At 37.9% G+C, this 15,240-nt stretch overlaps 1 protein-coding gene across 1 annotated transcript; it reads right to left on the bottom strand.

The window, feature by feature from the left end:
• Positions 1 to 1,150: 1,150 nt before the first annotated feature.
• gpc2 (glypican 2) lies at positions 1,151 to 13,186 on the bottom strand. The gene is made up of 11 exons (XM_046866837.1): positions 12,763 to 13,186; positions 10,488 to 10,646; positions 10,186 to 10,320; positions 7,319 to 7,494; positions 6,863 to 6,943; positions 6,021 to 6,186; positions 3,927 to 4,057; positions 3,616 to 3,789; positions 3,119 to 3,255; positions 2,565 to 2,734; positions 1,151 to 2,484 (listed from the first exon to the last, which is right to left on the bottom strand). The coding sequence occupies exons 1-11, from the start codon at positions 12,932 to 12,934 to the stop codon at positions 2,255 to 2,257; spliced, it is 1,731 nt and encodes a 576-aa protein (XP_046722793.1). The 5' UTR covers positions 12,935 to 13,186; the 3' UTR covers positions 1,151 to 2,254.
• Between the last annotated feature and the right edge of the window lie 2,054 nt (positions 13,187 to 15,240).

Consider the following 15,240-nt stretch of genomic DNA (forward strand, 5'->3'; position numbering starts at 1 on the left):
CTAACATTACATTAAATGGGCGTCTTAGCCATCTATACATTTATTTTTTGAAAAGGATGAAATTTAATTTAATCTAATGACTAAGTGCATTAAGAAGCTGCCAGCCTCTCATTTTGCGAGCTAAATCCTGGTTTCAAGATACTTCTAGAAACACATTCAGCTCCTTATAACCATTGCCATTTATGTCTATTTGCACAACCCAATAATACTAGTATTGAAGTATTGATAGTAAACAGGCTGACTTTAAAACTCAATTAGTCTCCAAATCAATTTACCTGGACAGAGTATCTCACACACATTCATAAAATACCCTGTATGAACACTTTTGCCAGCCATAACACATTACTTCAGACAACTGCAGACAACATTGCTCCAAAGTCTCCCATAATTGTTTGTTTTTAATAGAGACCATTATTTGATGGTTATTGGTAGACTTGAGAATTCTTGTTTCCATTTTTGTTTATTTTTTTAATATATACCTTTTAATACATACGCTAATGATGAGCCAAGTGTCATTAATTACACAGATGCAAAGGCAAGTCTTATTAATTCAGGCAGTACAGTCCAAAAGAACAGGCTAAACATAGTCTAAATAAACAGGCAGAAGCCAGGCAATGTTCAAACAGAATAAACTGGCCAGCAATATTATATCAAACAAAACATATAAGGATTGGTAAGTTAATGGAAATAGTAGCACATTGAGTGTTACTTCGCACTAAACTCTTTTTAAAGTGTGTGTGTGTGTGTGTGTGTGTGTGTGTGTGCGCACAATTGATCACACCTGTGCTCAATCAGTTGCTTGGAGAGGTGTTTGTGTGATCCAGAAAAATATCTCCAAATATGGAAATTGCAATTGTTACTGGAACTGGAGTTCCCACCTGGCTAATATGGTATTCATATTGATTTTCCTTTCCCAAAATGTTCAACTAAGAACTTTTAATGAAATTTAAGATGAATAAAAATAAATATGGAAGAGCTGATGCGCTTAAGGTGGAAATCAGGTCTGTTCAATTTTCAACTAAATGGCTACAATAACATAAAAAACTCGATTTGTTCCATGTTACATACAACATTTTGAAAACTGACACCATCTGGTAACATTCAATAAACAAGAGTTTGAAATGAAAAGTACTTGGACTGGATTTAGAGAACAGGCTGTTGTTTATTAGGAGTTTCCATACAAAATTCCATTATAAAAAAAAGTCGGATTGGTTTGTTCTAAAAAGAAACATTTAGGAAACTGTACAGCTCAGATACTCAACATATAAAACATAAGGATTTTGCACCATTCATAAATAAATAAATAAACAAATAAATAAATATATAGACACAACAAACAAATAAATACATACACACATACATACATACAAAAATGAATACAAGTCTGCAGCCACCTCAGGGATCAAACTATTTAAACTGTAATCCTACACCTTACGATAAAATGGAGTTCTACCATGTGGCCATGCAAACCCACACATTCAGCTTTAACATTCACTAAGGCTTACTGGAGAAGAACAGTGACTTCCACTTTCTGATTAGTCCTATTTTTCCAGAAGTATCCTTCCAATTCATAACCTCTAAAGGCATTTCAGGAAATTTCAACATAAATGTTTAAAAAGCATCAAACCGATCCTGCTGGCTATCAGATACCTCACCATCATCCATATAATTTTCTTGAAGGGGTAAACTATTTTTTTTTTTCTTAATTGCAAGAAATGTCCTTTTATTAGGCCTAGAGAATTTGTGCTCAGAGATTAAAAATATTTTGTGTGCATATCATATTTCAATCTAAATCTAGCCTGACAATTTCTTAGCCTGGTTAAATAATTTTATAGTTAGATAACTTAGCTAAAGCCTAATGAGTCAGACTGTAGTGTTGCGACCATGGTGCAATGTTTCGATCCGGAAACCTTTGGAACAGCAAAAGGTCACTGTGTACTTTCGACTCTATTTCCGACTGATTGGCAAGTGCCGTTTAAGATTGTGGATACTGGATTGGTTCACCAAAACTTTATGTAAAATGAGTATCAAATGCACATAAAGTGTAAACATTCACCAACATATAACACACACACACAATTAAATCACACTAAGCCAGTGTGAGATTATCAGCAACGCCTTCTTTCAGTTTCTCTCTCTCTTTCTCTTTCTCTCAGTATTTCTCCCTCTTTATGTCTGACTTTCAGCCTGTATTTCAGTCTGTCTGCATGTGGAAATGACATTACTTCACCATGTAAATGCTAACTGCATCAGCTTATTTTCTCCACTGAAGAGTAAGTGAAAGCAGCAAAGAGATGTACAGAGAGAAGAAAGAAATAGACAATGTTCTCTGGACGGCTGATCCAACCGAGCCATTAGCTCGACTCCTGTCTCGAGGGCGTGGCTTGTAAGGGTGGGCAGGGTTTTGTGGCGAACTGGGCCAATCGTTCCTGTAGAGATCCTCCCTGTCAACCAATCCGGATCCACTACCGTCCTCATCATCACCTAGACACACAATAACGACAAAGCAAATGACAAGAAACAACAAACAGTCTACTAAGCCAACCTCAGGTAGGCACACTCACTTTGCACCGTGTCTGCGTCCACTCCTTGGTGTGCGAGTGTGAGGCGGTGCGTTGCCACTCGGAGCTCCATGAGGATCTGACGGGTTCTGATGTCCGGAGAACCTTCAACGTCCACTTCCGGGTTGTTCAGCTGATTCACCAAGCCATCAGCCGTTACACTCAGCAGATATCTACACGCACAAACACAGCCAGAAACAGCACATTGACTTTATGGTTTATAATTCCTGTATGTCGTTAACAATAGGCTATTAAGCATCATGTTTTAGTCATATATTGATATGGGCATATACTGTATTTATAAATGGGTCAAGAACATGTCCCATGTAAATAAATGAAATTCCTCATGTAGGTAGAAACAACTGAGTTATTCATATATTTCAGAATATACATTAATAAATGAATTTTCATTGTTCAATGTTCAAAAGCGCATTTAAAACTATTTTTTCAAAACTATCTGTACAATAGTGTTAAAGTTGATAAAAGTGCTCATAGATTACCAATGTGCAGTTATAGACAAAGCCAATTAAAAAGTACACACACACACACACACACACCTTCCACGAGTGTATCCATTCCAACAGCGCTCCTCGTTGGTCACATCCGCAGCCATTTTGTCTTCATTACAGAGCGAGTGGGGAAGCATTACCCAGAACTCCCTCATCGGCCTCAGACGCTGCTGCAGATCCAACACCTGAACACAGTAATACACATATTAAAACATTAACACGTACAACAAAAAGGCATAACATTGTGACATTATAACATTATGACCTGTGAAGTGAATAATACTAATTATCTCTACATCATGGCACCTATTAGTAGGTGGGATATACTGTATTAGACAGCAAATTAACATTGAGGCTTAAAGTTGATGTGTTAGATGCAGGAAAAATGGGCAAGCGTGAAGATTTGAGCAAATCTGACAAAGGCCAAAATGTAACATTTAAATAACCTTATGACATTATGACAGAACAGTTAGCACAAATGTACTTATGTAAAAATGTACGTACAAATCTACACAAATCTTCTCAACACTATCTCTTTGCCTTACCAGCCGGTCCATATTGGTTCCTGCAGCAGTTGTTGGCTTTTCCTCTGGACTGAATGTCCTGAATGTCCTCCTGCTGTCTCGCTCCCTGTCAGTCTTACGCTCTTTCTCTCGTTCTTTTGGTGAGCGTTTGCTTTTACTGGGGGCCGGACGGGGATTCCCACAACCCTGAAACACCTGCACTCACACACACACACACACACACACACACACAATGTATATACCATGAAGACTGTGTGTGTGTGTGTGTGTGTGTGTGTGTGTGTGTGTGTGTGTGTGTGTGTGTGTGTGTGTGTGCATTTTGTGTGTTCTACCTTGGTGGAGATGCTAATGCTGTTCTCTTGCAGGTGCATGATGGCTTCAGAGATTTTCACAGCTACAGAATCAGCAGCCAGTTCCACATTAAATGGTCCATTGAGTCTCTCAGCCAGGGAAAGGAGAGAATCTGGCACAGACATACACTTTAAAGTACTTTTAACCATTATTACAGAATAGAAAGCAAAGTTTAGAATCTTATCAACTTTAGAAAAACATTCGCTAAATAGTCCTGAAATCAAAACCTAGTCCCTAGTACCCACAGCCTATTAACTGTAACCCCAGCTGCATCAATGCCCTGTTGTTTTTTGTTTATTTTTGTTATTAAGCCAAATAACCCAAACTGTACCATCCTGCTAAGTGAAGCCATCACCCACAATCCTCAAGTCACTAATTTGTGACTTACTACAGTCACAAATTACATTAAAGTCATAGTCCAACCATACCCTGTGAATTGTATTCTTGTCCCATTAATAGCACCTAAATATATACTGGCCCCAACCATAATCCCTTTATTATATCAATTTCAGTGTCAGACACAGTAAACTCCATTTCCCAGCAAAAACACCACAGCCTGAAACATGGCTGTACAAACGTGAGTACACCCCTCACATTTTAGCAACCATTTTATTATATGTTTTCAAAGGACAATACTGTGTACTGTGAGTGAGTGAATATTAGAGTAGTCAATGCGCAGTTTGTATAGCAGTATAGATTTACTGTCCTCTGAAAATTACTCAACATACAGCTATTATTGTTCAAATAACTGCCAACAAAAGTAAGTACACCATAAGTAAACATGTCAAAACTGCACATCTGCATAGGCTGTTGCTGGGAACGGAGCTGCTGGATGTTGGACATATGGCACTTCTCCACCTTTCTCTTGAGGATGCCCAACAGGTGCTTAATAGGGTTTAGGTTCAGAGACCTCCTTGGCCACTCCATCACCTTCACCTTCAACTCTCTCAGCAAGGCAGCTGTCATCTTGCCGATGTGTTTGGGGTCGTTATTATGTTGGAAAACTGCGATTCTGCTCAGTCTCTGAAGGGAGATCATCATGTTCTTCTTCAGAATGTGACAGTACATGTTAGAATCCATGTTTTCCTCAATGAACCGCAGCTTCCCACTACCAGCAGCACTTATGCAGCCCCAGACCATGATGCTACCACCACCATGCTTGACTGTAGGCAAGATACAATTTTCTTGGTACTCCTCACCAGGGCATTGCCACACATGGGCACCATCTGAGCCAAAGAAGGTTATCTTAGTCTCATCAAGGTTCCAGTCATGTTCTTGGACAGGTTGTCTTTAGCAAACTGTTTGCAGGCTTTCTTGTAAACCCACTTAAGAAAAGGCTTACTTCTGGGCTGGCGGCCTACAACCAACTTGTTGCGGTGTGCTGCGTATGGTCTGAGCATTTAAAACCTTACGCTTCTGCAACCTCTAAAGCATGCTGGCAGCACTCATGCATCTGTTTTTTGGAGCCAGTTTCTGCACCTCACGCACAGGACGAGAACTCAACCTCTCTGATTGACCCTTGCAAGGCCTGTTCCGAGTGTAACCTTAAAACCTTGAAAAACCTCTGTATGACCCTGACCACTGTACAGTAACGCTGGTTCAGGGTGTTATAGCCTAGGTCATCTTTGTGGAGAGCAAAAGTTCTTATTCTCAAATTTCTCAGGAAATCTTTGCAATTAACTGCCATGTTGAACATCCAGTGATCAGTATGAGAAAATTGTACAAAAAAGCACCAAATCTTAACTGATCTAATACAAGATAAACTAATTTGCATGGTCCTGTCAAGTAGGACCAAAACATGAACATGATGAATAGGACATGTGGCTTTGGATGGTTTAATGACATACAGCTGTTTTCACTTAGGGTGTACTCACTTTTGTTGCCAGATATTTTGACAATAATTGTTGAGTAATTATAAGAGGACAGTCAATCTATACTTTTATACAAACCATGCATTGACTACTCTAAAACATATCGAAGTTTCATTTCTATAGTATTGTCCCTTGAGAAGATCTACTTAAATAGTTGCTTAAATGTGAGGGGTGACTGAAGCACTGACCCTGATAGTTGCTCACCAATGAAACGGTTCCACTCCGAGTTAAGCTCTGCATGATTAGCAAGACAGCCCTTCATAACGTTGAGGCATAGTGGGTGGCAGGATCGAAGCGAGGGAATCCCACCGCAAAGAGGGCAGTACATCTGACGCATCAAGGCCTTACCACAGTCTGTACTTACACTAAACTATAGAAAAACAGATAAGAGAAACCGAGAAATTAAAAGCGTTAGGAAAAGTAACATAGTAACATACATCAACTATCAATTTATTGTCACCTTTATTCTCCATTTGCAAGACATGCCACGATGACTAAATGACATGAAGAGTTACTGTGTACAAGCTGGTATCAAAAAGTTTTAAGACTAGCTTTGTAATACGCCAACGGCATCACAAAGCTGCATGCACAGTCACATGGAGCACCGTTCTTCATAGGTCAGTGTCCCAAAAAAAAAATGTACTCTGTAAATCGGGAGCTTTGCAACGGGTGCTACATGCGTTATCACATCTGTGATATCATTAAAGGCAGCAAGTTAGAACAAAGAGCAAACATGAAATTCTGAGTAAAACTTGGCAAATCTTTCACAGAGACGTTTTACATTATTCGGCAAGTTTGCAGAGTAGAAGAGCAGGAGAACAACACTTGAAGATGACTAGAGTTTTCAACCCCTAAAAATTTTGAAACCATTCAGTAACTTGTGCATGATGATCGTTGGAAAACAATCTGTCGGTGTGTCATACGTAACAGTCCAGGCGATCCTGTGATCTGTGTGATTTGAACATGTGCCATGTTGCTGCCAAATTTTTCCTCAGGCTATTGTAAAAAAAATCTTTCACTAAACAATTAAAACCATTAACACCTACCTTAATGGCTTTGTTAACAATGTCTCTGCCTGAATAGAGGCCCAGCACTAAAGCTCTTGCAGCAATTAAAGCACGAGACAACTAAAACAGGCAAGAGAGAGAGAGAGAGAGAGAGAGAGAGAGAGAGAAAGGGGATTGTTAGTGCAAAATAGTCATCAGCTGAATAAATGTTTGGTAGAACTGCTACATTTACAAGTAGATTTACAATATTCCAGCATATGTCTCAATTAGCTTTGCACATCTGGATCCAGATAATTTTACCCATTCCATTTTTTTACATTTTGTTTCACTGTGCACCAAGGACAAAAATAGGGAATGTGATTATCTGTCCTTTATCGCTTTTCCAAACAAAATTAGGAAGAGTATAAGGTCGTGAATCCATTGCAATTAACAATTAATGCATCAAAATTAACAAATTGCAAGCAGCAAAAAAAAAAAAAAAAACCTATATAATACCTGTGTGCTGAGTTTGCGCTGCAGTTCTCCAAACGGCTGTAGATGTTGAGTGTGTTTGCTAACACATTCGAGATAATCCACACTGAAGTGATAGTGAGGGTTCAGCAGAGTGAACACCCGCTCTACCAACTCCGTCCAGAAATCTGACACCGATTCTGATACATGCACACCACCATCTGTACACACACACACACACACACACACACACACACACACACACACACACACACACACACACACCCCATTACAGTGTCTACTCTCTGGATTTGTCTGATTTATCCTATATGTTCTACTCTGCTGTTTTCAAAGTATATAAATCAACCTTTTTGTTGTTGTCTACTGAATACTGTATACTTACTGGATAATTTTTCAAAACTACTAAATCCCTGTGATTCATTTTTTCACTGAAATAGAAGAACTACTTGCTAAGAACTTGGATTTCTTCAGAACAAGCTCAGACTGTAAACCTGTCCCAAGTTCATCCCAAAAATCATGTTCACAGCATGCTCCTGCCACACTCCATCTTTTTAATGCATTTACTAATAAAAACCTTATGTGAATGCCCCAGCAGACAATTTTTCAAATAAAATCGTTCATATCCATGAACATATGTGAATTTATTTTAAATGATTGTTTCCAATGAATAAAAAAAATTAATGAAGCTTGTAAAATAATATAGTTGCAAATGCTGACTCATTAAAACTTCAAAAAGCATTCAGAGCAGAAAAAAACGAATTCTTACAACCCGGAACTCTCTTTTCAACGACTGACTCTGTTCTCAACCCGTCCAGTAATTCCCAGCTTTTGACTTCTTCCTCTGAATGTGAAAACCTTAGAAATTTTTTTCCTGACAAAATTAACACCACATGGGTCTAAGCTTTCAGCTCGAACGAGTATGTGCCTGATCCTAGATTTTCCTGCTAACAATGGAGCAATTTTGAGCGATGTAAGGATATCACTATAAAGTCCACCTGTTCTCTTCATTACATCTGACCTTCTTGTTTCTTAAAACAGATTTTTAATACTGTTGGATTAGACATTCTGTGCATTATTAACAATTGTCTAATGACTGGGACTGTACCAGACAGTTTTAAATCTGCCACTGTGACTCCCAAATATCTTGCTGTATATAAGAATTACAGACCCATATTCAACCTGTCATTCTTATCTAAAATTCTCAAAAACCTGTTTTTATACAGCAGCAAAATTATCTGAAAACACACTCGATTTTTTATACTTTTCAGTCTGGCTTTTTTTATAGTACTGAGTCGGCTTTCATTAAAAGTTTGACCACAGGCGCTGGTGAAACTGTAGCTTTGGTGCTATTAGATTTATGCTCAGCTTTTGATTTTGTTGACCACCAGATTCTATCTTGACTGGAGTGGTCAAGTGGTATCACAGGCATAGTACTTAAATGATCCCAGTGCTTTTTATCTAAGAGAAGTTTTTTAGTTAATCAAGGTGTCCATTCATCTTCCGTGACCCGCCTTAATTGTGGGGTACCTCAGGGATCGATTCTGTCACCTCTATTATTTTTCATATACCTGTTACCTCTATGATCTATTATGAGTATATTTGGTTTGTCTTATTATGGGTATGACACCCAACTCTACATACCTATTAAACATAAAGACAGCCATGCACATAAAAGACAAGAAGCATGTTTCAAGAACTCATCACCCCAAGTTTAACGTTCATTGAGCTGTTTGCCAGTTTGTTACCGTATTGATTTAAAAATCTTAGTTTTTGTCTATAAAGCTTGCTGCAACCAAGCTGAAAAATACCTCATAACCCACCAAGATCACTTAGATCAAGAGTTCAACATTGTTTGTCTGTTGTACTCTCTCACCTACAATGGAGGTGCAGCCATAAGCTGTGGAACAACCTACTGTACAATTACACATTAGAATTGCTTCAACATTAGCTGAATTCAATGCATGCTGAAAACTTGTTTTATAATTCCATCTATGTAATTTGTTTTATTTACTTGCTTTTGACTATATGTACAGCACTTTGGTGAACCAACACACTGTGATCAGTACCTTACAAATACTTAGACCTTTTCTGATCCACTATAACTCGTACTACACACCCCCCATGAGCGGTGTTATAATGCCCCCTTGTGGGACCCTGGGAAATTTTTGTACAATCCAAATTGTGCGTATAATGCACTGTTTTGGGTTTCTTTTTTTTAGGGTCGGAATATAGACTAAAAAACAAGCAGATTTACCAAGAATATAGTGTGGCTTGCTATATAAATATTGAAATAAATATATAGACCAGGGACAAGTAAACAGTAACATCTCTTATGCTGTGTGCAGCACTGATTCGGTAGCCATGTTGTGAATCTGCTTGTCTGCATCGCTACAAATCTATACACTGTGCTTCTGAATGATTATCTTCTTATGATTATATCCAATGATAAAATATTTTTATTATGATGAGAGTGGTCTCTAGGATGATCATACTTTAACCCAAAGGGTAAAGTAAGGTGTTACTGAATGGTTTTATAAGAATAAAAATGTCAAATTGTACGCACTGGGCTTCATGGTCATCAGGGCTCAACCTAACTAAAGACCTACTGTGAATATCTCTGGGGAGAATGGTGTTGTTCACACGGGTACAGCCTCAGAGACTTGTAGAATCAATGGCAATTCACTCCGAAGCTGTTCTGGCAGCTGCTACTGGCCCAGCAGCTTTATAAAACACTGTCACCTGCATATATTCTTACAGATCTTGTGTGCAATATTTACAATATCAATATGGTATAAATCTGCTCGGGTAGCTGTAAAGGCCAATTTGCCGTAGATCTAAATAAGACACCACACAAAATTCACAAAGATACAGCAATGATATTATGCACGTACCTGTATAGTATTGCCTCAGCTGCTTGAACAGTTGTTGGAAGAGGCGAGTGTTCTGTGTGTACAGGCGTCCATACGTCTTAGTGAACATCTGATTCATTGACTTTTCTGATACACCGATTAGCTCACGAAAAAACTCTGACACAAACAGGAAGACAAGGAAAAAACCTAGACTGAGACAGTTTCTCTAAAATGCTTACCATAAATAGCATTTACTTTGTTCCCACAATAAGTGTATGTACAAGATAAAGGTACCTAATAAGCATGTTACACAGTATAGCAGGCAAACAAATAAAAAAATATACCATCAAAACGGCGGTGTGTGTGGGTGAAGCTTGTCAGCAGGAACTGGCTGGTCTCCTCAACAGAAGACAGGAAATCAGCTTCACTTTGATGCACCAGCGTTTCTTCCATCACACTTGTGCAGCACGTGTAATCACGAGGACAGAAACGCAAGTGTTCACCTGCCAATTAGAGCACCATATATTACAACGAATTCAATCACAGCAAAATACACACACGACAGCCAATAGGGACATCATTTTACATTTACATTTATGGCGACGTACAATTGTGTCTCATTCAAACAACTGATCATTTGCGGGTTAAAGGGCTCAGTGGGCCGCTTGGTGGTACTCACAACCTTCCAATCAAAAAAACTCAATGGTTTAATCCCTGGATTTTCATTTCCCTAATAAATTCCACAGAGACCAATAAATGAATGAATTATTTACTTCAAACCAACTAATCAGAGTAAAATATATCAGCCAATCGTCAAGCAAAATACAGTGGCTCAAAAAGAAGGCAATCATTAATTAGCATTAATGTGAACTAGAGCTAGTCCTGAACATCGCATCATTAGCATGATAACATCATATCCACATAACCTATACTAGCTTGAAATCTCAGCTATGTGTAACAGCTATGTAAACCTAGAAAATGTTCACCTATTATGTCACATAACCACTACTTTAGCTTTAACTACATCAGTGGGCCACAGACAACAGAAACATTGGACAAACTCATCTAGCATAAGTTTGGTCTGAATACATCACTGAGATACTGAGTTCTATATATGGGCTTCATATGTCCAATACAGGGACCAATTATATAACATACAAGACATTATACACAGCTGTGTGCTTCCAACCTACACAAAAAGTGCTGTACACTTTATAGGATTGACCTGAATATTAAAATCCTAACAATATTTCCAATTTTATTCCATATTACATCTGGTTGCAGTGAAGCCCAATATCCTGCATAATTATTAATTATTATTAAAATACTATTCCTGCATTTTTCTATTCCTTATTTTTGGCAGTAGCATCCATGAGAGTAAGCATTATATTAGGGGAATTCTATGTGTGTATGACAATAAGGTTCTTGAATTTTAATATGTGTGTTTAGAGATTAAAATACAGAAACTTAATCCACATGCTCAGTATTGATCTGCTCATTCTCTTTCTCTTTCTCTAACACACACACACACACACACACACACACACACACACACACACACACGCACACATACACACACACAGATGTAAATCCTCCTGTCTCATCCCAAATTCTCTTCACACCTTCAGTTCCTCCTTTTGTTCTCGCCTCCATTGCCATTAATGACTTTCATCATCCCTCTCTTCACCATCTGCTGCCCTGACCCACGGGACCTCTTTCTCTCTCTCACACACACACACCTAAAATTTCTGGGCAAAAAAGTCTATGCAACTGTTAAAAATAAAATACACTCCAGAGAATTGTCTGTCTGGACACACACACAAACTGATTACACTCTTTGTTGAGTCCCCCAGCCAAGTAAATGTAAATGAATCCAAACACACTAGTATTGATCTATACTCAAAGCACAAAGAATTCAGTACACACACATTTTTCACAGTTGCTACAATGGTACATGTTTATTAATCATTTCAGTCATTTTTAAATCAAAGTTTAATGTTTATCGTATAACCAGATACCATAGACTTTCTAGAATTTATATGCAGGTGTCTGTCAGTTATGTGATTTTTTTAATCACAAATTGATGCCCATTAACATTTTTTTATGATAATGCACACCATTGGGTTAATAGCCAGCATGGACAAAACCCTCACGCTTTATCAGGAACAGGTAATTTGTCGTTTTTTAATAATACAAATTTTCTGGATTATTTTTGGTACATTTCAACTGCAAGAAAAGATATTTATGCATGTATGAGTTTTTCAAGTAACATAAATAGAGAAATGTACTGCAGGTTTCAATGAAAGATGAAAGAGGTTATGTCAAGTTTATAAAATGGAAAAAATAAGAAAGAATGTAAATGAATCAGACTGAAAACAGAATAATATAATATCATCACACAGGTACATGTGTAGGTCTGTATTGTTTTTTCTTTTCTTTATTGCTTTATAGATATAAACATAAGTTGCAAGTTGCATGCAATGTACAACATTTATATGCAATCAAAACACACCTAAAATCTGACTATATCCAACGTGTGCGTGCGTTTGTGTCTGTAGTGCTGTAGGGGAAATTGTGTGTGTGTGTGTGTGTGTGTGTGTGTGTGTGTGGGGCTCTTACCGGACATGGCGTTGAGAGGTGCAGCGCTCGCGCTGTAGCCCCGCTCCCCGTAAGCGCGCCGCGACTCAGTGCAGCTCCGCGCGCTAACGGACCTGAACAGCGCGCACGCGAGTACAAGGAGCAAGAGCTCGTGCCCCGGGACTACCACTGTCTTTCTCAATCCCATCATCATCAGCAGCAGCGTCCACTGTCCACACTTAGACACAAGGGAACAGCGGGCTAATGTAAAGTTTGGTTTTTGTTCATCGCCCTCACTACAATGCAAAAAGCCCCAAAGCAGCTCTCAGCGCGCGCACCTAAAAAAAATAATAGAAAATACAGGGACTTTCAGCTGGTGTGTGTTTTTGGGTCCTTGCTGTGCGCGAGCTCCTGCTGCTGCCAGTCTTTGTCTCCTGCGCGTCAGAGATCAATTCTCCAGCATCCCTCCTTCTTCGGGCAGAACAATGGGACAAAGAGAGAGAGAGAGAGAGAGGAGAGAGAGAGAGAGAGAGATGGTGGGACGGGGTGGAGAAACAAGTCAGATGTCAGATGTTTAATTAAAAATGATTCTGAATTGCATTGCATCTGAATTTTAATGCATGTATTCAAATTATTATAGAGATCAAGTAAAACCTTTTATTTATGTGTACATTTGTCAGGTTCATTCAGTCAGTTTGACTTCTGAGTTCCTTAATTTGCTAATTTAATACTGAATAGGTATAAAAAATAAAATCAAGAATATAAACATAATAAAAAATTATCTTATACTTGACAAATTGGACAGAACTTTAAAATGATTATATTTAAAATCCTAACTGAGATTTTTGATGTATATGTGTTTTGTGATGACAGAGTCACACCTCCTTGTCTCTCTCTCTCTATCAAAAAACATTAGCACAGTATTCGAGTTAATACTGTAATTAATATTTAATATCTTGTCTTCTTCCTCCCTTCTTTCTTTGTCATCAGCACAGTGTAAACTCCCAATGCACTCTGTAAAATGTGCTTTGCATTCTAATAGCATAAAACATTTAGAAAATCTTTATGTAGACAGACAAACACAATTTGTTACAATATTATGTCATTGTAGAGCAGGAGATAAGCAGGAAATAGAAAAGAAAAGAACAATCTCTGATGAAAAAAAAATTGAAGAAACCTTTTGAAACACCAAAGGCATCAGAAAAAATCATGAGCAGTATATAAATTATATAATATAAATTTGTATAAAAATAACACGGAGTCCATTCTAAAAATTGTACCTGATTATACACAATATTTGTACTTATTTTACACAATTTAAATAGTATAAACAGTAGCAGTCTCTTTACAACTACACAACATGAATCTACACAACAGAGACTGCCTATGGTTTACCTCCAGGACATGAATTTCTGCCAGACTTTTAGATTTTAGCTTTTGTCACACTTCTCACTGGACACTAAATCCCTTGGGCTCTTGCATGCAAAGGATGCCCTTCAGTGTGCACGCAATGACGCTAAAGACTTCCTCCCAAGCTTCAATATTTTCCGCATTGGGAGGGAGAACCCATTAAACTCTGAAATCCCTTACTAATTTAGCGTGAGGTCATAGGCCATGAGGGGGTAGGGCAGGAGCCTTGATGTGGGAGATAATAGAGCTCGGCCTGTACAGCCCAAGCACCGCTTGAATGAATCATTTGTGTAGGTATTGACATCTGCATTTAAAATAGTAACAAACATAATATAATGCAAGGTTTGTATAGTAGGGTATCTGTGAATGCCAATGTAAAAAGGTATACTTGCCTGAGGGCAGAGGTATGGCAATATAGAAACACATTTAAAGGCAGGGGGAAAATATCTGAACATATATTGGAACCTAATGGAAAAATTCATTTCATTTCAGCCTTTTATACCATTTGTACCTTTCTAATATTCCTTCACATTTTAAAAATGTACAAATAAAATGTCTCTTTGGGATGGTCTAGGGTAGAAGGTGAAAGTGGTAAAATGTCAAAACAGGATGGCAATACTGGTAATATGAGATAATATAGCATTATAAATGAAAATTGTCAAAATTTTGATTCACTAAACCTGGATTTACTAGTTTACATTTATGTTTGTTCATATCTTTTAGCATCAACCCACTGAACAGTTAAGTATATCCGCAGTAGCTTATAAATTAGCAGTTTGAGAAACAGCTAAACTTTACATTTACATTGGTTTACAGTGCTCTCCTCTCCTGACTGCACCAGAGATGGCAAAAGTACACACATCCTTCACCTTAGTAGAAGTACTCATTTTAAAATACTTTGATAAAAGTATTTTACTCAAGTTATAGTAAAGAAATTGGGCTCTGACATGTACTTAAGTAAAAAGTAGTTTAAATGTCACGCTGGTAACTGGACCTCAAGTCAGAATATTAGGGCTTAAATTAATACTTTTCACAATTTTAATACTTTAATCAACATGGGCATGGACAAATATAGACGTTTTATGCAAATGTATGCCTATTATTAGTGAA

This window comes from Silurus meridionalis, chromosome 14, assembly GCF_014805685.1.
Source record: "Silurus meridionalis isolate SWU-2019-XX chromosome 14, ASM1480568v1, whole genome shotgun sequence".
Lineage (NCBI taxonomy): Eukaryota > Metazoa > Chordata > Actinopteri > Siluriformes > Siluridae > Silurus > Silurus meridionalis.